Source organism: Netta rufina (genome assembly GCF_964035555.1).
Source record: "Netta rufina genome assembly, chromosome: 16".
Classification (NCBI taxonomy): Eukaryota; Metazoa; Chordata; class Aves; order Anseriformes; family Anatidae; genus Netta; species Netta rufina.
The window spans coordinates 791,896-816,881 of NC_140140.1; the positions used below are offsets into that span (position 1 = coordinate 791,896).

Below are 24,986 nucleotides of genomic sequence, written 5' to 3' on the forward strand. Positions count from 1 at the left end.
CCACAGGGCAGTCATGCTGCTGTACACATCTGGGAACATCAGTGTCCAGCAGAGAACCCAGCTGGCTGTGAATGTGGCAATATGTTCACTATCATCCAGGTATCCCAAGAAGATGGGGGTGCTTATGCCTGCTGGGAATAAATCTGACCCCAGCAGGTCGGACCCAGGAGGTGTTTTTGGTTTGTTTTCTGTTTCTTACTTCCCTAGCTTGTTAGCAATAAGCAATAAATTTCTTTAATCTCCCTCTAATGAGTCTGTTTTGCCCGTGATTATAATTGTTGAGTGATCTCCCCATCCTTATCTCAACCCTTGAGTCTTTGTCATTGTATTTTCATCCCATTTTCCTTTGAGGAATGAGAGAACAGTTGTGGTGGAGCTCAGCTGCCCACCTGAGTAAAACCACCACATCCAGAGCATTCAGTTTTACTTCTGGAGAGACTGGGAGCTGGTAGGGGTTGTACAGCCAGGAGGCAGTGTGGCCACCTTTGTGCCAGTCCATGTGATAAGGCAGCATAGAGGCACATATCATCCGTGGCAAAGTCATACACCTTGGCACAGTCCAGCAGCATCTGGCTGAGGGACAGCTCCACGTTCCTGGCATCTTCCTCGTCCTCAGTGCCAGGACACACTGGGTTGGATGGCAGGTCAGAAATTGTGAGTAGGAGGATTTCCCAGCAAGCAGGGGCATGGGAAGTGGAGGTAGATAGGAGCCCTTGGGGGTTCCCTTTGTTCCCTGTCATTTTTTTATCCCTCTTTAGCACAGGAGTTCCCCAGCATGTCCCAATGTCCACATCTGTTTGCCCTGGGAGCCCCTTGTGTATCCATTTTGTCCTCTTTGGTTCCCTGTTGCCTCCCTGGGAGTCCTTTGCTCTGGGAACTCCCTGGCTCCTCCCAGAGGCCCCCCTTTTTTCACTGGGACCCCAGTGCCAGTGCCTCCCTGTGCCCTTTAGCTTACACCCAGTACACCTGGCCCTGGGAGATGCGGTCCTGATCATTCTGGGGCTGGTTGTGACTGAGGCCATGCAAGGCCACAGGCACACCCCACGACAGCTGCCCCCACCCCGGGGTGGGACACACTCCCCCTGACCTCAAGGAGAGGCCACCTGGGGTGGAGGGGCCAGCATGCACTCAGCACAGAGAGACCCCTTTAACTGGTGTCCTCCCAGCTAGGGCCAGTAACACTAGGATTGATACTAGGATTTTCCTTCAGGTTCTTTATGTTGAAGAAATAAATCAGCCCCTCCCCATTCCGCTGCCTCCCGTGGGATGGGCAGGGACCAGGGTGCCCCAATGGCAGGAGGTGGGGGAGTCCTGGGATGTGTCTTAATAAGCAGTCTCCAGCTGTGCTGACTTCCATTGCTCACATTCATTTATTATTTTAAAACACTGACAAAACACATCACATCACGATCTATATATATAAATTTATTTTTATATAGTTATAAATTTATATATATAAGACCTTTAAACTTCTGTGTACTCAGGACACAAAGTTTGGGATAGCTTCACTGGCTACAACAAAAGTATTTTTGTTATGAAAACACAAAAAGGGGAGGTGCAAATATCAAAAATGCTGAAAAATAAAAACGAGTGCAAAATGAATGAAAGTGCAAAAAGGCTTCATCATAGTCACGCTCTTTCCAAAACATACCCCTCTTTTTCTCCTCCCAAGAAGGAAGGGGTGGATCGGAGGGACAGAGCTGTGCTGCAGCGCTTGGCTATTTCCCTCTCCTGTGCACCAAGGGGTCACCACAAAGAGGTTGAGGACTCAGGAACAGAAGAACAGAAGAGCAGAAGCATACAAGTTGTGTTTCTCTCAAGGCTCCCTCCTCTTCTCCAACTCCAATCATTGCACTCGAGTCCCCGACTGCCTCTGCAGGAGGCAGCTGCCCTAAGCCATACAAACTTGGTCTCTGGCAAGACAGAAAGCTGCCACCCTCCTTGCTGAGCTTCAGGCTGGCTGCTCTCAGAAATGGAGACCTCAGCCTCGCACCATCACACTGCGTTTCCACAAGGAAAATCCCTTCTCAAGAGGATCCAACCATCCCCACCCACCCAGAGCCACTTGTGGAACAGCTACCCCAGAAGATGCCTTGTGCCTGAGGCCAGTGTTTGGTGGGACATCCCACATGGCTCCAGCAGGAACAGGAATGATGGGAGCACAGGCGTGGGGAGCCTCACGAATAGATTTGACTTCAAAAACCCTTCGTTGATTTAGAAGCTTTCGCTGTCGTCACAGCTCTCAGGAAGGCCCCAGACCTGTGTTGACCCACTTCAGTCCCTGTGTTGACTCCAGCTTCTCAGTGACAGGGCAGTGGATGTTCCTGCAAGGAGTCTCATTGGACAAAAAGGAAAGGAAACTTTGGTCCTTCTGCCTTGGTCACAGCTGCCCTTGATGCTCCCTGAAGAGGGCCTCCTGGTCAATGCTCTGTGGAGACAGAGGTCTTGCAAGGCCAGGGGTGCAAGTGAACTTTCCTTCTCCTGGCTTCCTTCTTGGGACCAGAGACAACTTCTGCTCATGGAGAATGTGTTGCCTGAGACCCTGGGCTGGGGTCTGCCACCGCCATGGCTTCAGAGACCATCACAATAAAACAGCATCACACCAACAGTGGAGGACATGATATTGTGATTTTCCACACTGGTACCCACAAACACCCATCCACATGTACACACAATACTTTGGGTTTGGTTTCCTTTTTAAAGGAAACCTTATAAGAGTTAACAGCAAATAGCCCTTGACCATCTACAAACCCTATAACTCTTTCACCTAAAACAACCCAGAAGATTTGTACCCAAAGGGCTGAGAGTAGACAGCCCAAGAGGCTGAAGAACTGGTGTTCAAGCAGCAGACAAGTCTGTGCAGCAGAGACCCTCCCCTTTCAAGTGGGGCTGGTTTTCCTGACAGCTGCTCCCTGGGCAGAGCTCAGACCCCACAGAGGCTGGGATCCAGCTCTGCAACCAAACCCCACAGCCAAGGGAAAGCACTTCTGCAGACCTGCCAAGGGAAAGCACCTCTCTGCAGACCGGTTTGGGGCTGCTTGCTTAGAGGGAGGTCAGAAGAGCCCAGGTGAGGCATTATGCCATTGGCATAGCTTCCTGCTGATGCTGAAGGCTGGCACAGTACAGAGCACACACCTCTGCCTGTTTGCCTGCTGCCCAGGCAGAGCATGGCTCAACCACATGCAACAGAGCAAGAGCTGATGGCGTTGGTTGTGCCTGGTCTTGAAAGCTTTATGGCTCCTCTTCCCCTTCAGCAAGGATCTTCTGAACTCACCACTACCTCTGCTTCCCAGGGCAGCCCTGTGAGAAACAAGGCGTTCCATCATTCACACTGGTTTCAGATCTGACACTCCTCTCCTAGCACCCAGTGACAGTGCTTAGTCCCTTCTCCAGCAGGAGGAATGGCTTTGCATAAGGGAAGGGAGTAGATGAGAACAGGATGTTCATAAGTTGATTCCTTACAAGCCCAATAACCACATCCTATGCAAGAGTAACGAGCCAAGCAGGAACCATTCCAGATCACACCTGGAGATGTCTCAGCAGGGCTTGCATGAAGAGTCCCACAGCTGAAGGTCCTCGGCCTGCTCCTCCTCGCCCCTAGCACGCGGTGGCCCAGGAAGACACTCCCCCATTAGCTGAAGAGACCACCTTCAGGACCATTTTCTGTGAATCAAAGGTGACTAGGAGTAACTGTGGGACCCAGTTTTTCTTTCCTACTCACCCTCTCTCCACAGCTGGCCACACCACAATGCTTGAAAAGGTGAAAGAAAGTGAAAAGGGAAAGGAGAGGGAGAGCTAACTCAAACCCAAGCATTGACAAAATAAATACATGGACTAGTTTCAAGTCCTGCATAAAGAACAAGCAGCAGACTTTTCAAGAGCAGGTCAAATGTGACCCCAAATATTCAGTAACAAAGAGTCAAAATGCTACATTTCCATGGGAATCCTAGAACAGATTGACCCACGTGTAACAGTGGCTTCCAAGGCAGTTCTGCTCCAAGAGACATTGCTAGGGCACTTACCAAGACCCTTAATCTCTGTCTTTGGACACTGGAAAAGAGGAAAAAATGTTTTGCTATGGCATGTCATTTTTGGGAATGAGAAAGAAGTGGATGTGGGACTTGGATAACATCACTATACACTACGGAGAGCCCTTGGGTTGGGTAGCTGCCCTCCAGCACTGCACTGCCACACCACTGCTCCAGCAGCACCCACAGGATAACAAAGTACAGTAAGTGCAGTGTGGGTATTACAGGGCTCATCCCTGGTACCTGGGAACACACGGAATATCTGACTGTACCAGGAATCTCCTCCATTGCAAGGGAGAGTTACGTGGGCATTTCCAAAGTGCTTGCACCCTTGTTGGAAAGGTGCCATGTTACTAAAAGGACGGACAGAAGGACGGAAGGATGGACAGAAGGAAGGAAAAAGTTAGCTGCTGGCTTTCTTTTGGTTCGAAGAGAAGGAATCTATAAGATAGCAGAGGACTCTGCTCTTCACACAGGAAAGCCTGGGGGCCTCTCAAGGGCAAAAAAGGGGGAGAAGGCAGCTTGACAGGATCAAGTCAATCAAGTGTTAGGTCAGAGGTTGGACTCGATGATCTTGAGGTCTCTTCCAACCTAGAAAATCTGTGATTCTGTGAAGTCAGGAATGCTTTAGGAACCAAGCCCTGATTCAGCCTACAGATACTTTTTGCCCTTGGCAGTGGTCTCAGCTCTAGGAAGGGCCTTGCTCCTAATCACAGAACGGCTCGGGTTGGAAGGGACCTTTAAAGATCATCTAACTCCATACCCCCTGCCATAGGCAGGGATGCCACCCACGAGATCAGGTTCACCAAGTCTCCAAGTGGGCCAAAGCAGGCCTGACTCTCCTTCACAGAGGATTTTTTAATTGCTGCAGGAGGGAACAAATTAACCAAACATTGTTTCTCCCAGAGCCACATTGTCGAAGACAGCCTGAAGTGCAAGTGGAAATGGAGCTTGTTCTGCATCCACCCAGCCCTGACCCCATGGATTTACTGCATTACAGTAAAGAGGAACAAAACACAGATGCTGGTCATGGGCAGAGCTGCAGCCAGGAAACACTGCTCCCAGTGGGGGAAAGATGGGCCGCTGGTTCCCAGTGTGGTGAAGGGGCAAAGCAAAGTTATCATCTAGTCTCAAGTCACAAGATTTCAGATAGGAAAAGGCAAAGTGAGCAGAAGCTCCTTGGGAGCATCCAAGTCCTCTGAGAGGAACACACTGAGAAAAAAAAAATCTCTCTCACCACTCTCTCATCTCTCTCTCTCTTAAGCCACCCTTATCTCGGTGGCTTAAGCTGTAGTGCCAGTGCCCAGCTGCTACAACCTCCACACTGCTCCGCCATCCCTGAACACACCCGAATAGGTGCAGTCATAGCAGGACATTGGGGCAGCATTCGCACTGCGGCAGGCTAATCCCACATCCACCTGCTGCCTGTGTATCCACCCCCAAGGCTTGTGGTCAGCCTGTACCCAGCACTGGAGCAGAGAGGCAGCGTGGAGAGAGAGTGAGGGAGAAGACGGGAGATGGACCAGTGGGAGAGCATAGATGCTGCAGGACACGACAAGCTGCGGGCGGTCAGGGGAATCTCTGTCCTGGCCAGACAGTTTGGCAGCACCAGTGCTGAAGGACGGTCCCAGCGGGGCAAAGAAAAGTCATTTTAAGGTGTCATCAGCGTTCTTGAACATGAGGATGGCATTGTAGATCTTGAGTGCTGGGCCCAGCTTAACACTCATAATCTTGACGATGTCAGTCTGAGTCAGCAAGAGGAATGCTTCGCCGTCAATCATCTGGAGTGGAGAGCAGGGACAGAGGTATTCACCAACAATCCAGACTGTGATCTCCCAGAGGCAGAAAGCGCAGTTATTCTCTGGGGACATGCACAGCTACATTCACAGCCCTTGGTGGGCTGCCACAGCAGCATTCCTGTTCACAGGGAGCAAGGCAGAGGCCACCCACGGTGCTCCCACACTGCCCCAGATAAGCCAGAACTCATGCACCCGGAATCAGGGCAGGGATAGGGAAAGGCCCATCCAGGGGCTGGCCCAGGCGATCCCGTTGGAGCTGGCCCAGGCTTTGGGAACAGGACAGCCAACAGGCAAGCCACTCCAGGCAAACACCAAGCCATTCCCTGCTCCAGGCCCCAGCATGGATAGATGCTGCCCCCAGCTTGGCTTTGCATGCTGAGCACCCTTAAAGCACGGGGGCCATATATTAACAGGCTAGGACATTTGCTGTACACAGCGTGTCTGCGATCAGCCTTCCCTAGGTGTATAGCACATGCTAGAAGACGTTCCCTTTGTGTGTCTGTCCACAGAGGGGTCTAAAAATCATGAACCTCCTTGATGGACAGCAGCGTTGCCAAACTGATTTGTTGGTGAGAGAATGCAGGAGGGGAAAGATGCATGGATGTGGATTAAGCAGTTTCCCTCAGGAGGCAATGATGCTACCAAGACTGCAGCACCATGCTCCCTACTACCCCATCGCAGCCTCCTCAGAGGGTTCATCCCTCACCCATGCAGCACAGAACATGGTAGCAGGAGTTAGGGGTCAGAATCTCCCTCCTGTTATCCTCTGCACAGGCAGACAGCTACACACTGGAATGCAGCATGGGAATCACTGCCAGGTGGGGGACATGCTCTAATCATCTAGTGGCAGAGCTGCTGAAGGAAACAGCACTGGCCAGTTCTTCCCTCCCCTGTTGGCAAACAGCTGTCATTGGCTGCCTGCACTCATCCTCCAGCCCTTCTCACCTCATCCTTGAAGAGTTTGGCTTGGTCCTCACAACCTGTCAGAGTCTGAACAAAGCTAAAAACCTGGAATAAACAGAGAGAAATGTCAAGATGGAAGCAATGTTTCTGGCTGCAGACACCCTACAAGCCCACATCCTCATTTCCATAGAAGCATTTTTGGCTCCTGCAAGGTAACGTGCTTGTTAGGGCAAAGTGCTGCAGTTGCAGCACTCTCCCATGCCTAGAGATCGCTCTTGGACCAAGGCATGGGTGTCAGCTTTCTCCAACCCCAGAGTAGCAAACGTTACAGCCGTTCTATCTTCAGTAAGCCATCTTTAGCACAGCAAGATGATTCCAGCAGAGGGGCTGGATGCACACAGAAGGTTAAAATGGAAATAAGGCAGGGCTGTCTGCTGGGGCTGCCTCTCCAATGCCAGAGGCCAGCTACACAGGCCTCAAGAACAGCTGTTACAGATGCCAAAGAAAGTGAATGAAGGTGACAAGGAAGAATCAGATGTAAAGATTTCTTCAGAGGAGACACAGGAAAGTGACTCCTTATTTGCAGTCTACAGTTTTGCATTGTTGCTGTTTTACTTAGAAAAGATGAAACTGACTTCTTTGTAAAACTGCATCATGCTAAACGAAGAGACTGCTGCTTACCTTCACCTGCCTGCCCTGCTAATGTCACATTCAAGTCAAGCTAGAATCTGGTAGTTGTACATGTACTCCCAGCAGCTGCCTTAAGGGCAGGTGACTGGCAGCTGTCCACACTGTATGCCACAAGGGGCACTGTCTTGATAGCCTAGGGAAGAGGCCACTAAAGCCCTTCTGTGCCTGGTAACATGTACCATGGCACTGCACAGCCATCTGGAGTGCTCCCAGTCATGCCAGTGGTTTAGAAACCAGCACACAACCTCCAAAACTGCCTTACCTCATCGATGGTCCACTTGGCCACTGTGGTTGCTGTGATGCCAGCCACCCCTGGCAGGAGTTTGCAATGCTGTTCCCAGCAGAGTGACAGAGAGCGGTCAGGATGGGCAGACAGGGCAGACATGAAGAGCGACTGGTGCATACTGTCTGAAGAAATAGCTGGCAATAAAAATGCAAGGTGTGACACAAGGAAAAGCAATGAGAACATCCCATCCCATTCTACAAGCCTTGGAGAGGACTGTTCAGGGACAGGCCTGGGGCTAGGAGAAGATGGTCTCACGGGTCCAAGTTATCAAGAGCTAGTGGTTGTCCCTTGAATTAACAGGAGAGTAATGCATCAAAGGCTTCAGTTTGGTGGGATTGCGGATGGTAAGGGAAGAAGTTCAGCAACAAGCAGCTTGACTTTGCCTTGTTCTCACCACTTTCACTCTGTTTTCTGTACTGTACTAAATTTCCAAGCTAAATTTCACACCAGAATGCCACCCCTTGTCATTCAGACAATTTCAGGTTTTTAACAAAGCTATAAGCCCTTGTCTCTGCTCCAGTGAACCAATGACAACTTCCAAGAAGAGATCTTCATTCAATCCCAGTACTAGGGTAAACACCAGGCCAGCCCATGGTAAAGCTGATACTGGCTAGAAGAAGTAACTTTCCACCTGAGAGCCATTTACCGTCTTACGTTGATCATCAGAACTAAATGCCAAACAAGTACTGTTGTTCATCAACGGTTTCTGTACTATAGCAGTAATGTGGCACCTCACACTGAGGTTCTGGGGTACAGCATCCATAGGATGAAGGCACAGGTCTGGATAAGACAAAGTGCCGAGAAAAATGCACTGCCACAGAGAGAGGGTCCTAATTCCCTATCCTATAGCACGCAAAGATTCACAGATATAAATCAAGAGAAGTGACAAGGTACCCAGCAGAACTCTGGTAAGAGGCATGGACATCCCTTCTCAGATGGTTGGCTTTGAAATCATGAGCTCTACACAGCCTCTCAGCTTTGTGCTGACCTCTGCAAGGTCTGACTGAGTGAGCCAAGGAGAGACCTGCCTCTGCTAGCCACCACCTTGTCTCCCCTAGTCTCACTTTTGCTCTGAGAAGACACAGTGGCAGAGGAACACACTTACTTTGGAAGTCTTCCTGCTGGATCTTCCGGTACTTTGGAGGTCGCCCTCTAAAGAGACAGGAAAACTGATTTCCAACTGGGTTGGGACTGGCCCAAGTGCCCTTCTCCACACTGCACAGAGCAATGCCTTGGCAGTAGGAGTAAGGATTACCTCTCAGACTCTGGTAAAAAGGGTTGACAGCCAGTAACACAAAATGTGTTACAAAAAATGAGGAGAGGTGCCTGAGGTGACCCAAGAGAGCTGCAATAACAAATGCCAGCTGTCTACGAGCATGCTGCCCCACAGGCAAGGAGCCTCTCCAGCTCAGCCATCCATCCTAGGGATGCCAAGTGTAGCACAGGTGCCCCGCACTGCTGCATAGGGCTTGCCAGGCGTGGCCCTACCTCCCGTGGTGCCGGGATTTCTTCCGCTGAGGGAAGCCCATCAGGTTCCTCTTGCGAGCTGAGGCCTCAGTGTCAGACAAGTCTGCCTTGAGTCTGCCCTGGTTCTTCTCTGCCAGTGGGCACCCTGAGAGGCAGTAGTGGGCTGTGAATCTTCCAGTCACATGTCCTGACCCATCACAGCCTGGTGTGGGGCACTTCCTAGGGAGCAGACAGGGAGGCAAGAGTGGGCATGGGGCAGGGCAGGGGTGAAGCCACCTGGTGGTAGGGCCACACTTCCACCCTCAGCCGCAGGAAGCCATAGTCCAGGCCGTACAGACAAGTGTAGTACAGACTTGCTGAACAAATTCCCTAGTCTAGGGTGCGATGTGCACTGGCTCACAGGGAGGGCAAACCTAGCTCCTCCAGGTACAAACACCTGTCCTAACAGCTCTGCTGCCATCACAGCCACCCTGTACAAGTCACCAGAATGCTAATCAAGTAGGTCAGTGGGGTTTATAAGATTTTCCATCCTCCCTTCCTTGCCCCCACAGGCATCCAGACTAGCCTCAGAGTAAGGACAAAGCATGTGTTATGACTGTGGACAGTAGAGAAACCCTCAGGAGCCAGATCTGCCTCTCTAATCCTCAAGTACTCTCTGCTGTAGTCACTCCTCTGCTCTGATGCCAGCCTGCCATGCTGGGATCAGCATTACATCAGTCCCAATTTCCCCTAAAAAGGGTCATGCAAGCAACTGACAAAGCCCTGAGGGATATGCAACGTCCCCTCTCAGTACTTCCCAGCTTACAACCTCACAGAGAAAGGATATCCGTGAGGGCTGGGAGGAATATCATCCTCAAAGCCATGTTCATCCATCAATGTTCATCCATCCATGAACAGTGTCTTAAAAGTATGTAGGGGCTGTCCCCTACAAGGCCTATATGACCCCTTGGCAGATGGGCATGAAAAATGTCCCCAGGAGCTATAGGGGGACACAGGGCATGCACAGGTGGGGACGCACCAGTTAGTCAGGAGTTCCCCTGGTAGCGGGCTCCTGACTGTCTCACAGGCTTGGCCCAGAGAAAGCAAGAGCTGGCTCCAAGCTGGAGGCAGAGCCAAGCATGGGCTGGGTGCAGGGGCTGGTTGCTGACAGTTGCAGGGGTGCGTGGGTGCAGGGGAGCAGAGGAAGGCCCAGGCACAGGGCTGGCATGGGAGCCCTGCCCCTCTGAGCTGAGCTGGGGAGCTCACCTGTGGTGAAAGCTGTATTTGGAGCTCTTGGTATGAGGCATGTTCTTGCAGCCCAGGGTTGGGCAGCCCCCATGGGAAGAGGAGGCTGGTTCCTTTGGCCCTAGACCAGAAGGAGAACAGGGAACACACTGTTGTGGCCATAACCCCAGGCAGAGCCAGGGATCTGGGCTCCCTGCCTGTGCCACACAGGAAGGATTTTCCCAACCCTGCAGTAATAGCCCTTCCTCCCTGCCCACCCTTGGCTAGCACCACGGCTGCACCCTCCCTTTTCTGCATATGGACAGGTGATGGTGACAGTGGGGATCTGGCACACTTGGGCCCTTGTATGAGGGGATGCCCAGACCCAGAACTTACTAAGAGGAGGCTGCAGTGGGTGCCCAGTTTTTGAGCACCAGCCTATGGGGTGGATGTCCGGATGATCTGCATCAATCCAGAAATCATACACATGGCTCCAGCCGTCAAAATGGATCTGGGGAGATAAGTAGAGAGGTCACCCTTCAAACTTCAGGGCACCTCTCTGAGGAGCTCTGGAGCCTTCCAAGCTGACAGCAAGAAGCAGAGCAAAGCTGAACTGCAACACAAGACTGCTCCGCTCCTGGAACCAGGCACTGGGACCTGCCATCTTACACACTGCGTGCTTCCACAGACCTCTATACAAATTGCCATTGTAGCTGGCAGTGGGTGGGGAAGGGCAGGAGCAAGCCAGCACAGTGCCTGGACACAGGCACTTGAGACTCAGACATTGAGTCTCCAGAACCCACCTTTATCCTATGATCTTCCACATCCTCCACACTAGCCACTCGGATGAAGGAAGGAGTTCTTCTGTCCACTGCCTCCAGCTTCATATTGACCAGGAAGCCATGGGGTGGGCGCTGGGACAAAGAAAAGCCCAGGTCAGCAGGTTCCATGCTCCAGGTTCACATGACTCTCAGAGGCTGATTTGGTGTCCCAGCAGCAAATGTGTTCCTAAAGCCTAGCTCCTAGCCCTGTCCCTTGTTCTGTCCAGGTAAGAGCCACTCATGGTGAACACGAGGAGAGAGTGAGGACAGCCCTCTGTGATCTGAGCTGTGTTTTTAACAAGATGGGAAATCTTTGCCCCAGGGAAGAAGGCCTTCAAGAGACACATTTGGGGCATTTATAGCACAGCTGCACTTGGCTGGATACATCTGCTGTTGCAGCAATTGGAGACAACTATCAAGCAACCTCAAATGATTTCCTACCACAGAGCTTCTGTCTAGCAAGGGTGATGGTCGTATTTCCCATTTTTCTCAGTTTTGAACTATTTGCCCAGGATAGCTCTGACTTCTGAACTTAGACTGTATATCCAGATCCCAGGCCTGTGGCAGGAGAATACTAAATATCATTTTACTTTTCATAAAAGTGAAGACCTGACAATGGAGAAAACCTGAATTCCTGCCCAGGCACAATGGAGCAGACAATGTGGTACTCACCACTTTAAAGGCCCAAGCTGGAACAGCAGATGCTCCAGTTTCTTTTAAGTACTTTTCCCAGATGAAGTTGTCAGGGTCAGGATAATCTAGAAAGGGGAAGATACAGAAGGTGAGACACAAACTAGAAGACATCAAGTATCCCAGAATGTACTACTGCCTCGAAGGACCAACCAAGCCTGTGTCAGGCATGTGGGAATCTGAGAGACATTGAGCTGTGCTACTATTTCCTCGTGGACCATAAAACCCAGGATGAAGGGAAGCAGAAACATTTGGGCCTGCATATATAGCTTGTCTCTTCCTGCCCTCTCCTTGTGGCCCGACACAAACACCATGCTGTACCTGAACACACGTACAAGAACCTCAGCTGTGACTTTGCTGAAGGAAACTGCCCGGGCCTGCAGGCAAGCACAGACCACAGGGTTTGAGCCCCCAGGCACTCTGTCCCACCCTAGAAGGCCCATCTCTGAGATGATGCACCAGTGAAGTCTGCATTCCCCAGCCATCAGCTCACCTTGAGGAGGTGTGAGGGGTTTGCCATGCTCCTGACACCATCCGACCGGGTGGATGTATGGACTGCTGGGGTCACACCTAGAAGACACACCTGAACTCTTATACAGGACTGAAATACCTGGCTCACCACTGCCAGACCATGCAGGCTTCCAGGGTCCTGAGCAGGCCTGCCAGCAGCACAGCCAAGACCTACACCACCAGCAAAAGCCCCTGCAGAAACGAAGGCTTTGTACAGCACCCTTACCACTGAATGACCCAGGCCCTAGCAGAGGGCTATTGTGGAAGTACACAAGCTCACTGGAGCAGGACACAAATGCACCCTGGGTGCAAGCCCTGCATCAGAGCTACCCAGAGAAAGCAATCCCATGGGGAGGGAGATATGCCATGCCTTTCAGAGGTCAGAGCAGTTGGATCTGGGCAACCTGGGAGGCTCACACCCTGGTCACAGCTTCAAGTACACCACAGAACACTCGAGGACATAGCATTCAGCAGACATTGCTTGTGCCCCACACCAGTGAGCAAGGAGCAGTCACAGACAGAAACTGCTGCAGCCTCACACCTCCTTGTACTGCAAAGTTAGAGAGAATATCAGATAGCTTCAGCCACAAAGCAGGAAGCAGAACTGTTCTCACCCCTTCTTGTGCTACTTGACCTTAATTGGCCTCAACTGGGACACCTCCCCAGTCACACACACCAAGTCAAACAATTACCCATCCATCAGCCCATGGCTTGTGATCAGGCCTGTCTTATCCCCGTGTTAACCAGAAGACCATGGCAATGGCCCAGAAGGTGACACTGGATAGGTGAAATTTGTACCCCAGCATAGGTGGGTGACCCCCTGCCTCACAGTCTCATAATGTTCTCAAGTTGTGCCAGGAGAGGTTTAGATTGAATATTAAGAATTTCTTCATGGAGAAGGGGTTTAGAGGGCATTCGAACAGGCTGCCCAGTTAAGTCATGGAGTCCCCATCCCAGGACATGGTTTAGTGACAGGGCTAGGTAGGTCAGGTTGATGGGTGAACTTGATGATCTTAAAGGTCTTTTCCAAACTACATGATTCTATGATTCTAACTAGGTCACTGGTAGTCTGTCAGCAGCAGCATGCTTGTGGTATCAACATATGCTTTCTAGAGCACCTCATCCCTCTTGCTGAAGCAGCAGCATGGTGTCTCCCTGGCACTGGAACCCCAGAAGCCTCTGTGCACTTACCAGTAGTCGTAAGTATCATCCCAGTTGTCAAAGTGCACCAAAAAGCGATTGTCCACCACATCAGTCACTGTGGCAACACAGATCAGGGAAGGATTCATGCGGTCCACAGCCTCAAGCTTCATGCCCACCTCAAAGCCTGGAGGAGCCTCGTGCTGGGAGGAGAGAGGGGCAGGTTTCTTTCACAACCTAGATTGCAGCGCACTTGTTACTGCTTACCTTGCCCACTGCAAAAGGGCACATGCCCCAAACCAGATCTCTGGCTTCCAGGAAGGCCCAGGACCACTCAAGGTCCCAGAAGAGCAGTGCCCTCCTGGGCACACAAGAAAACAGGCAGAGGGTAAGTAACTCAGCCTGGTGATAAAAATAAAGAGGAAAAAGGTCTTCAGACCCCCAGGATCTCCTATAAACAAAGAGAAAAGCAGCCTCCAACTTACACTGATTCAGATTTAGCATTACATTTGTAGTCATGCTCCCCCAGTGGTAGCAGTTACTAATGCCCTAGGCTTTGCAGAAAGAGGTGGGACAGTGCCCTGCATCCTACCTTACCTTTAATACTTGGATCCAAAACCTGTGCAAAACACTATCATGCATGCTAGTGGGATTGTTGCAGCAAATATATCCCCACCTTCCAAGGAACCCATTGGTCAAGGAGGAGGATTTAGACACAGTAAATAACTTGAACAGACTGATTTATCAGGAGGCTGTTTCCTCTGCAGCTGACAAAGAAACCATCAGGATTTTGCATTCCACTGTACTCTCACTTCCCTTACCCAGGCTGCCATATGAAAAAAAGGTAGAGACAGAGATAATGAAGACAGAAAACAGTGGCAAAAGAATTATACTTATGGAACATTAACTGTTTTTGTTTTGGTTTTCTTTGGCAAAATAACTGTTGAGAGTAATGGCTCTCATTGGCCCAAACCAATACCTTTGTGACAGATGTAACTGTCCATGAGATTGACCTAGATGAAACAGCGAATCAGATCAGCTCCAATTCTGGGCACACCAAACTAGTGTCCAAGTTACAGATCCTCAGCAGCAAAGCATGCCACATCTCGATAAGCAATGCAAGCAGTGCACTCTCCTGGCCCTCTGCACTGTGGGTTTGAGAAGTGTGGGGTGGACAGAGAAAAGCCCAGCACTCGGTCAGAGGGGAACCTGAAGGTTCTGGCAGGAACGAGAAGCTGCCACTCACGGTATTTCGGATCACGAAGAGTTGCTTAGGAGCTGCTTGAGACTTTGTTATCTTCAGGTAGTTTGTCCAGCTGAATTCTTCCTCCTTATAACCTAAAACCCCTCATGAAGAGAAATGAGAGCAGCAAGTTCACAGGAAGACAGAAAGAAGGCCACGTGGCTGAGCTCAGCCATACTAATACATCCAGCCTTCACCCTGCCAAGCATGCCCAGCTGCAGGTGGATGGGGTTTTGAACAGCCCTTGATTGCCCACAGCCCATGGTTTAAGGCAATAGATGATTTCTAATTGCTATGAAATGTTAGTAATGGAGTGGAGAAACAGAGCTCAGCTCCTCCCCGGAGAGCACTGGTCCTACCTGCCCCAGGGTGCACCGTACCCAGGTCAGGGCAGCACAGCCACCAGGCTCCGGCCTGGCACTGGGACATCCAGGGTAATGAGTTTTTGACCCAGAATGGGAATGAGCAGAGAAGTTTAGTCATGATAGGTACCTGAAGAGGTGTCATGGGGCAACCCCCAGCATAGTATCATCCCTCTTGGGACCCATGGAGCCACCCTGTCCCCATTTCTGACTCTTTGACTGGGGACCTATTATTCACCCCCCTCCTTCAACAGGGCCTGCTGAGACTCTCCAACTCCTTACCTTTTGGAGGCTGGAGTTTATGTCCTGTCTCCTCAAACCAGCCTGCAGGGTGGATGTCAGGGGAGTCAGCATTCAGCCAGAAATCATGACACTCAGAGTAGCCATCAAAGTGGAGGCGCATCCGGTAACCACACACCTACCCACAGGGAGAGCAGGAGAAGGAAAGGACCATGGAAACCTACTGCTGTCTCTGGTTGGGTGTGCCACACACCACTCCTCCCACACACCATTTCAGCATAGCACTTAAGAAAGCTATGCACTTAAGAGCCACAATCAAATGCCAATGCACAAATCAGGAGGCACATGCCAGTCCCAAGAGGTGTCTGACATGAAGCAAGGCAAGTGCAAGGCCTCCACAAGCCATCTCTAAGCAGAAGGGTTCAGGCTGGTACTTAAGATGCCATGGTGGGTCACTTTTGTATTCACTGCATCTGATGGATCCAGCATGTGCAAAGATTCTCTTTTCTGCACCTGGGAAGGTGCTCACACAGAGGTTTTAGCTAAACACCATGTTGATTTTGTGAAATCTCTAGCAACAAGAACATTGGCTCATCTCCCTAGCTGCCTATGGGCCCGAGGAGCATTGCAACGCAAGGCTGTTTTGGGGGCATGCCATGAGGCCACATGGAGAGCTCTGGAGACAGAGGGCCTCCATGGACACAAGAAAGGGCAATGAGGCACCTTCACATCTTTCATCTCCAGGGCTCAGACCTGTCTGATTGGCATCAACTCAAAAGTAAAACACTGTTGCCATCACCACCATTTCTTCCCCCATTGCTCTGCTGTGTCAGGGTGGTGGAGAGATTAATGAGGCTGGGGTATGGCAGCTGCTCCACTGTACTGTCTCCTGCCCATACAAACTAGAAGGAAACATGACTGAGGTGCTGGAGTATCAGCTCATCTCATGTGGTGCTGGCAGCAGCATGCAGGCGAGGGCCCTCCACCAGCAGTCCCAAGGGACTGCCTCTGCTGTAGAGCCTCCTGCTGGGCAGGCATGAGGAGCCTGTGGAGGGACTGGGGGATGGAGGAAACCAAAAGTGCCTTACCTCAGCCACTGTCAGGATAAAGTACATGGATGGGTGTTGTGGGTCGATTCCCTCCAGCTTCATCCCCACTTTAAAGCCATTCTTGTGCTGGGAAGCTACTTGGTACTGGAAACAAAAATTAAGCTACAGTGTAAAAAAATGACAGATGTACATGAGTCTAGAACCAAGCTACGGGAGCTGCTGGGCCCAGGAGACTGTGAGCAACAGGTTATGTTGTCAGCTAAATTGAAGTTCCTTTTACACAGAAAAACACCTTCTTCCACCTCCTTGCAGATTTGTGTCTTGCTGCTGGCAGGGCAGGTTGTCCCAGGGCTGACAGGGAGTGGGGTACAGGGCTTGGGCTCTTCTTGCACCCTGGGGAGCAGGGGTGCAGCACCCAGCATGGCCTCAGGAGAGCCCAGGCCTGGACTTCAGGAAGGACTGGAAGGGATCCACCAACCTGCCAGAACCACAGGCAGACCATGGGGTGCTTGGGATGGGGGACAGCATCCTGATGGGGAGTGGGACTTGGGGCAAATCAAAACTGGAGGCTGACTGGTCACCTTCAGGTGAAGATGGGTGTGCTTGCTTATCCCTCAAAGCCCCACAAAACAGGGAAGCAAGGAAGAGAGGAGAAAGAGGAGGGATGGGAAAAAAAAAAGGGGGAAAGAAAAGAGAAGACCAAAGAGGGGAAAAAGACAGGAAAAACCCAACTCACATCCTGGAAGAGATCTAAAGGGGCAGCGACAGCTTTCTGCTCCTCCAGGTACGACGCCCAAGACCAGCCTTCTTTCTTCTCCTCGCTGGCACCTGAGCGCAGCACAAACGCACACACAAGAGGCGCTGCTGAGGGTCCGCTCCAGCCTCAGTCCCTGCCTGCCTCGGGGCAGGTGAGCGCATGGGTCCTGCTGAGGCCACATCCCGCTCTCACACACAGTCCTGCATCCCTGCAGAGCCGAGCACTGTCCTACCAGAGCCCATTCTCCAACAAACCTAGCCAGCTGTCCAAAAATGGACAGAGACAACAGTTCTCTCTCTCTCACAGGTCTCTGTGACCAAAATGTCTTTCGTCACTGTACAACACTCTAGGAAGGCATGCAAGGCCCCTGAAGAACAAGCCATCTTGTGCAAAAACATCAGGATACCTCTGCAACCAGTTCTCCAGCCAGTACATCCAAAATGGCCACAGAGCTGACAGATTTGGGACAGCCAGCACAATTCATCTAGAGGTCTGGGAATACAAGGAGCTCCCAGACATCAAACCAGCAGCAGGTTCACCTCCCACTTCCACTCCGGAGGCACCAGCTCTGCTATCCCCTGCTCTGAGACATTCAGCTGAGTCTCCCTCAGCATACCAGGACCACTCTGATGCCGTAGAGATGCATTTATCCTTATAACACTCATTTAAAGAAGACGGCATTGTCTCTTTGTAGGCGGGGAGGTGACCCTTCATGCTGTCAGCCCCTTGAGCAAGTCCACAAACACCTTGTCCGAGGCACAGAAGATACAACCCAAGTTTCTTGCCCTCTATCTATTTTTTCTCCCTGCTTCAAAGCACCTGAACGGACTCCAGGAGTGCAGTCCTTAGTCCAGCACTAAGTAACTCACATTTGCAGGTCAGCCTTGGCAGACTGTCTTCTGTAGGACAGGCCAGAAATGCAGGAGAAAGACAGACCTATTCCTTCCTCCCTTGGGCTTAGAGGCAGTGGAGACAGAAAAAATGGGAACTTGCAGACAAAATTAAAGAAGAGCTTCGATGAGCAAGGTTACTAACACAGATATTTCATTTAATTATTAAGACAAATACCCTTATTACTGTTTATGACAGAAAAAAGCAGCAAAATATGTTCAGGGAATCCCTAAGTACAAATTCTATGCTTCTGGGGAACGATGAATACAACCAGAGACAGTGTACACCTATTCTGTTGCACAGAAGTATCCAGGTGTGTAGTTTGTCTACTGATGTACTTCTAAAATAGGAGAAAATAAAATGTTGAAAGTAACACGGTTCAGCACTGCTTACTTGTAAGCAGCAGGGAAGATTACATGTTCAGAGCTCATACTGTAGAGAAAAGGACCTGGCAAGCAAATATGACCCCTCTTTTCAATAGTGTTTAACTCATAGTAAAATCAGGGAAGTATGGAGGGGAGTATGAAGCTGGAACAGTTTCATTATAAGATTACTTTAACTATGACCTTTCACTACTCAAAAAAAAAAAAAATCCATAAATGTTTACTTCCAGTACTTTTTCAAGTTTTCCTTTTTCATCCCCATCACACTCTAGGGAAAAAAAAAAAAAAGCAACACTGCATCTTTCAGCTTGTCTAACTTCCCTCATTGCTAACAGCTCTGTATTTGAGTTTTCCTCTGATTTGGTCCAGGAATAGATCCCTGTGAGATGAGACAACCCCAGATCACTCGGTTCCAGAGGCACCAGACCTACAGGAGCAGCTCCCAAACTTGTGAGCTCCTGATCACAAGAGAGAAGTTCCCTGTGAGACCATCCAAAGGGAAAGCCCAACACGGCACAGAGTCACATTACTGCTCAGGACAGCACCTCTCAGAGCACAGCATCCACAAGGGAGGGTAGATTCCCAAAGGGAAGGACCAGAAAGCACTCTACAGTACGGCACAGCTCCTGAAGAAGACAGCCATAGCTGTAAGGGTGCGCCCGTCCCATGAGGAGAAAAGGAGGAAAGGAGAGAAAGGGCAAGAGACAGAGAGAGCAGGATCAAGCAAGCAGAGAAGTTTACAAGCCTTCGGGAATATGTACCAGCGTATGGAACTGTGTGCTTGACTCTGCTGCAGCATTACAATGAAGGCCCAGCCCCACAGGACCACAGCAGAACCCCTCAGCCTCTGCCACGCAGCTCCACTCCCAGCCACGCAGATGTGCCAGAAGACCGCTCACCCCACCGCCACCTGGCCCCTCCGTACCGTGCTGGCTCCCATTCCATGTGTCAGCCTCTGGATTGCTGATGGCAGAGTCTCCCACAGAGTTCTTCGTCTCTTCTTGCTTTTCCTCCTAGACACAAGGGCAGAAAAAAGTGCTGGAGATCTGGAGCAGAGGTTTGTGCAACATGTTGTACACTCATGCCAGCACCAAGGGCCATAATGGGCCTTCAACAACGTCTAAGATTTGACTGGTACTTGGCCCAGAAATGGGAAGCTAACAGGATCTGATGAATGGAACCCGATGGGGAAATATTGGTACCGTGTGGTAGCAATCACACTTGGTATGGATCAGCTACAGTCCGGGCTGGCAAGGAGAGCTTCTTTGCCTTGTCAGAGTTGCTCTCCCTTCCCCAGGACATATATCACACATATAGGTAGGTGCTCTCTTCAACACTTTTACTTTTGAGTGGCTTAGACTCAAGAGAATAGCTGAGAGCATTCAGTACCTACAGCCCAATCAGGATGTGTTCAACGCTGCACAATCTGAGGTACTCAGCAGCCAAGTGTCTAGAAGCTATGATGCTCCACACATTCAAGTATTTTGGGCATTAACAGCTTCTGGCTACCCCTTCAACATAGAGCTGACATGGCACTGAAAAGCACCAATGAGAGCTACACATATCAACAGGGCATACAAAGGTGGCCCAGGAGCCACTCTTGACATTGGCATGGGCATATATATGCTCTTCCTGCTCACTTCGTACCATTTGCTCAGATTCATATTCTTCCTCTGAAGGGCTCTGGTAGTCCTTCCTCTTTCTTTTCTTAACAGGCTTGAGGATTTCAGTGGTGTTGGTGCTGCTGGCAGAGTTTTCCACAATGACAGACCTGTGCAGAGGAAAGAAAAGCAAACCACTGTGGCACGATACGTGGCAGTGACTGGGATGTTGCTAAGGGAGTCATTGCTGGAGAATCACTGTCATCCCACTTCCTTCTCACATACCTCCCATCCCTCCTGACTAATGTACACACTCCTCCTAGTGATAAAGTTGGCAAGAGGCTAGAACCAGGATACAAACAAGAACCACCCTCATGCACTGTGTCAGAAACCTGAACTAAGCAATGCATCAAAAGTGATCTGGTTTTGTAGCAGGGCTCTAACCTACATCAGTCAAACAGATGTTAGAAAACAAGTCCTGGGAGCCACATGTCAGTAAGCAGAGGGGCTGGAAATGCCCTTGTGACCCACACTTCCCATTGCTGCCCAATGCAGCAGCCTCCCATAGCAGTCTTGCCCCACAGACACGCACAATTTGTGAGGCCACAAACTGGGCATGAGAAAACCTGTCTTCTTGCACCTCCTGTTGCCTCCTGGAACAAGCTTTCATCTACCCCACATTGTACCCAGGGTACCCTGCCTACAGAAAAGAGGGAAACAAGTGAGGTCCCCAGCACGTGCCAGAGACAGATGCACTTGCATCTCTTGCTGGAGCATACAGACCAGGGAAGAAGGGCAGACAGATGGATTTGGCTCTGCACGGAGCAAACTCCCCTTCCTTTACCTTTCTTTGAACTGCTGGTGACAGTGCTCACTGCAGAATCCCCTGCCTTCCCGGACTCCATCTGACACGTGTCTCCGGCCACATGTGTCACAGTGGCACATGCTTTCTGGTGTTGGCAGCTTGGGCTGTTCTGACACATCTGAGTTGGAGAGAAGAGGAGTAGTGAGGGCCAGGGAGCAGCAAAGAAAGGAGAGCAGGAAGCAAGAAATATTTGCCTTGCTTATGTCCTAAGCCAGACAGCACCTACAGAGTGATGTTACCCACACCGGAAGTACCACAGTGGTGCCCTTACCCTGAGCAGGAGTAGGATTGTCCCTGCTAGTTGGTGCCACCTCTGAGTCCCCATCTTTCTCTGTGTGGCCCTCCTTTATAGCTTCCAATGGAGGCATCTTATCAGCACTCACCACCTTCAGTGTCCCATACTCATTTATTTGAAACTATGACATTGAACCAAAAAAACAGAAGGAAAAATGTTAACAATGAGGATAGAAACATAACTTGAAAGCTAGTCAGTGTATGGGAATTCTGAGAATGACAGGGACATGGTTTGGTGATTAGTGTATCCAAAAAGAGGACATCTCTTCCAGTGATGGGGGTGAGCACAGCTCTGAAGTCACCTGTGCTGCTGCTCCTGCAGCTGAGCCTGCCAGGCTGGTGCACTGCAGGACAATACATGGCTCAAGGAGGGAAAGAACATAGGAGCAGCTCTAGTCCTAGCCCTCCTCTGCCTTGTCTGCACTTGGGTGCAATCAGCACCTGTTTGTACCACTAATCAGGCAAGCATGATGTAGTGCTCTGGGGCTGAATAGAAGCTGAGAAGTCCATCCACTTTGTGCAAGCTCCTTCATGCTACTCAGTAGTCTCAGCACACTTACAGGTACCTGCTGTCTGATGAGTGCCAGGCTGCTGTTTCCAGGATGACTGCAGGAGTTGGTTGAGAGCCAACGCCACAGCACAGCTTGGAAAGCAAAAATGCCCTGCCCAGCAAGTAGGGGCATCCTTCTGCCTCCCCACACAGGGCAGGTCTGCTGCAGCCCCACACACACCATGCACGTGCTCTTCACTAAGCTCACAACACAGTGCAAGGTTCCTGTAGGGATGGGGCACAAGCAGCCTTGCAGAATGGTAACAGCTGAGGGATTCTCCAGCTGGGCCACAGGTACTTCCAGGACCCCACATCACATTCCAGTGGTCCCAGCCTGGCACAGGGGGGAGGAGGGCAAGTGTAGTGGCCCATAGTTACACTTACCCGCAGGTTACTTCCAGGCAAAGTGGCCACCCCATCCTTCCACTCCAGCACACGGACTGCGTTGCAGGTCTGTACCCCGCTGATCTGGGGGATGACAGTAGCTGTGACGGGTTCACTCCCTGCTCCCCTCTCTGGCCTCTCAGCCCCTGTGCTTCTCTGTGGCTCCCTCGGGAATCGCTGGATTTCTAAGGTGCTTGCAGGAAGGTTGATGGTAGTGGCATTTGCTTAAAAGGGGAAAAAAAGAAGCAACCAACCAGAGACATACATGGAACACTTCATTGATGCAAACAAGTCTTAAAAGAACCACAGTGGCCTTAGACAGCACAAAATGACAGAGAGGACATAATCTTCCTGCCAAGGGCTCAGTGTTGTGGTCTAAAGTACTCATAAGCAGGCAGCAGGACCCAACGGGATCTATAGCCAGGGATGGATGGTACTAGGAGGCTGCACCCACACTATCCACATTCAGGGGTTCTTACTTCAGCCTAACCTCATCCTGTACCCATGACCAGAATGCTACCACCTGCTGTGGCAGGATTGTGCCAGTGAGCTCCCGGATTGCACAATGAATGCACTATATAATCCAGGGCCTTTCCACAGTGGGAACTGAGACATCAGGAGCAGGAACAACTGGGAGATTTGCTTTTAATGCACACCCCTAATCTCACCAAATGCACATCCTCTTGAAAGATGCTGGTCAGCTGGGCTAGACAGAGCAGTCATCCAGGCACACTGCACTGCACTGGCACAGAACCCTAGAGACCAGGGCTTCAGTTCAAAAGTTAAGAGATTTTGATCAGCCACAAACTATTCCAGTGATGTGGGATAGCCACAGAGAATCTCTAAGACAGTAACAGCAGCATGGCTTTGCCTCCCAAGGCTTATATGCACAGACATACAAGAAGTGTGAGAGGTATCAATGTGTAGTGAGAAAGCTGAGGAACTACCTGTTAGACAGAACAATCTCACATACCTGGTATGATGAAGGCAGTCGTTGGCAGGTGAGTGCTCTGCACAGTGCTCTCAGTGGTAACCACATGGACACTGACCTCCCCAGCAGCATTCCCCTTTGTGCTTCTCACAACCTCCATCTCTGCTCTGCTGTCCATCACCTTGTGTGGGCACAGACCAAGACACTGGAAGCCAGCAAGAAAAATCAAGTTGGTAGTACAAACACAAAGAAGTGAGAAAGAGACAGTGGAGGATGGTCCCTCCCTTTCCACCATCTCCCAGAAGACATTCCTGTAAGATGTATTAAAGGTCAATTGAACCCATGAGAATAGAGAATGAAAGCCACAGCTGGTACCAACATGACTTAGTAAAATGTTGTGAGATCACAGCACAGAGCCTGCAAACACCAAAGGGTTTTTCTTACCTGGGACCACCATAAGATGGTATGAGCACAGCAGGTCCACCACAATCAAGGGTTGCTCCTGGCTCCACTCTGGTCCTATACCTCTCAGATGCAGACTGTGACTGAAATTTGGCTAACCCTACCCTGGAAAAGAAAGAGGTCCCTGAAGTTCATCTTTCAGTTCTCCATCTGTGCAGTGACTCTTGATTTTCTTCTAACTGGCTATGAGAGAGAATTTCACAAAAAACATGGCTTAATCAGGAGGAAGGCATGAAGTTCATTGGATGCAACTGAATTTCTCACAGATCAGCGATGTTTAACCTGTTTAGCTGTGAATTTCAAGGAGTAGGCAAGAGGGGATCTGAGAACCCTGAGAGCACTGCTGTGCCTTACTGGCCCTGACCAGGCTCTGCTGGGACCCCCACCAATGGGCCCAGAAGCCCCTTTTCAACACAGCCTCTGCCCATGCCACACTTTAGCAGTGCTGGTATCCAGCCCTGCTGATCTGGAGCATGGCTTGACTTCAGCTCTGTATGGCAGTCATGGGACCTGGCCTGCAGATGGGTCTCCTGGTTATCTCGCACCTTGCCTCGTAATCTGGGTTCTCACCTGGACTTGGCTACAAGGGCTGGGTCCCTACTCCCTTTCCTGGGTAAAAGAGGCCAGGCCCCAGCCAGCAGGCACTGTTCTGCCAACCACCTCACCCATGTCCTGGGGCAGCAGCTGGCCCCTCTGTGCCCTGGAGGACAGGACAGGATCCACACACGAGTGTCTCCAGACCAGGCTCTGTCTGCAAAGGGGGGACAAGAACAGCGTTATGACCCAGTGGCCAGAGGGCATCAGCAAGGGAGGGCTTTCAGTGCTGCTCTTACCTAATGAAAAATGCAGTACAAATACAGAATTTAAAGCAAAACCAGCAGTATCACTGGATATGTTCACAGAAGATCTCTCCATACCTATTGAAAATGATGGTCTAGATGTACCAGACTGCTGGAAACTGAGAGCACAGGGCCAGAGGATTTTGGACTTGCCCTGTGTCCTGCACCCTCCCTGAAGCACCAGCCAGCTGCCCTTGGAAATGGGATGGAGGCAAGACTACTCTATGGTCTAATCTATGGGACTGTGCCATGTCTTGGTTGCTTCTGATGCAACTTGAATTTGAAAGAAAAGATGAACGGGTAGGAAGGGGGATCATTTCACGGAAGGTCCAGTAAGTAAGAATATCGCTACATAAGGCAACATCTGGAATTTTATACCTTCAGACAAAGGTGTTACAACCAGAGGCTAAAGAGTGGGCTGGTGTACTCATGTTAGGAGATTTACTTCTACCTTTCTCTTGCAGTGCTGTCAGATTTGTGATCAGAAATATCTCATATTCAACTGACAGAAGCCACTGACGTTTCATACCTTCCAGGTCCAATGACAGAAGGACATTATTAAGTATCAGAAGAACTGAAGGAATTGAGTAACTCAATT

General features: G+C 50.5%; 1 protein-coding gene across 1 annotated transcript; it reads right to left on the bottom strand.

The window, feature by feature from the left end:
• Window positions 1–1,414: 1,414 nt before the first annotated feature.
• On the bottom strand, window positions 1,415–23,604 carry L3MBTL1 (L3MBTL histone methyl-lysine binding protein 1). Its single transcript, XM_084296444.1, has 22 exons — window positions 23,532–23,604; window positions 23,130–23,292; window positions 22,157–22,380; window positions 21,200–21,344; window positions 20,908–21,046; window positions 20,110–20,233; window positions 19,388–19,475; window positions 17,168–17,259; window positions 16,471–16,575; window positions 15,425–15,560; window positions 14,784–14,884; window positions 13,589–13,740; window positions 12,381–12,457; window positions 11,870–11,955; window positions 11,180–11,290; window positions 10,773–10,887; window positions 10,419–10,518; window positions 9,195–9,392; window positions 8,812–8,858; window positions 7,683–7,840; window positions 6,773–6,835; window positions 1,415–5,809 (listed from the first exon to the last, which is right to left on the bottom strand). Exons 2-22 carry the CDS (start codon window positions 23,263–23,265, stop codon window positions 5,675–5,677), a joined length of 2,532 nt encoding a protein of 843 aa, XP_084152570.1. The 5' UTR covers window positions 23,266–23,292; window positions 23,532–23,604; the 3' UTR covers window positions 1,415–5,674.
• Between the last annotated feature and the right edge of the window lie 1,382 nt (window positions 23,605–24,986).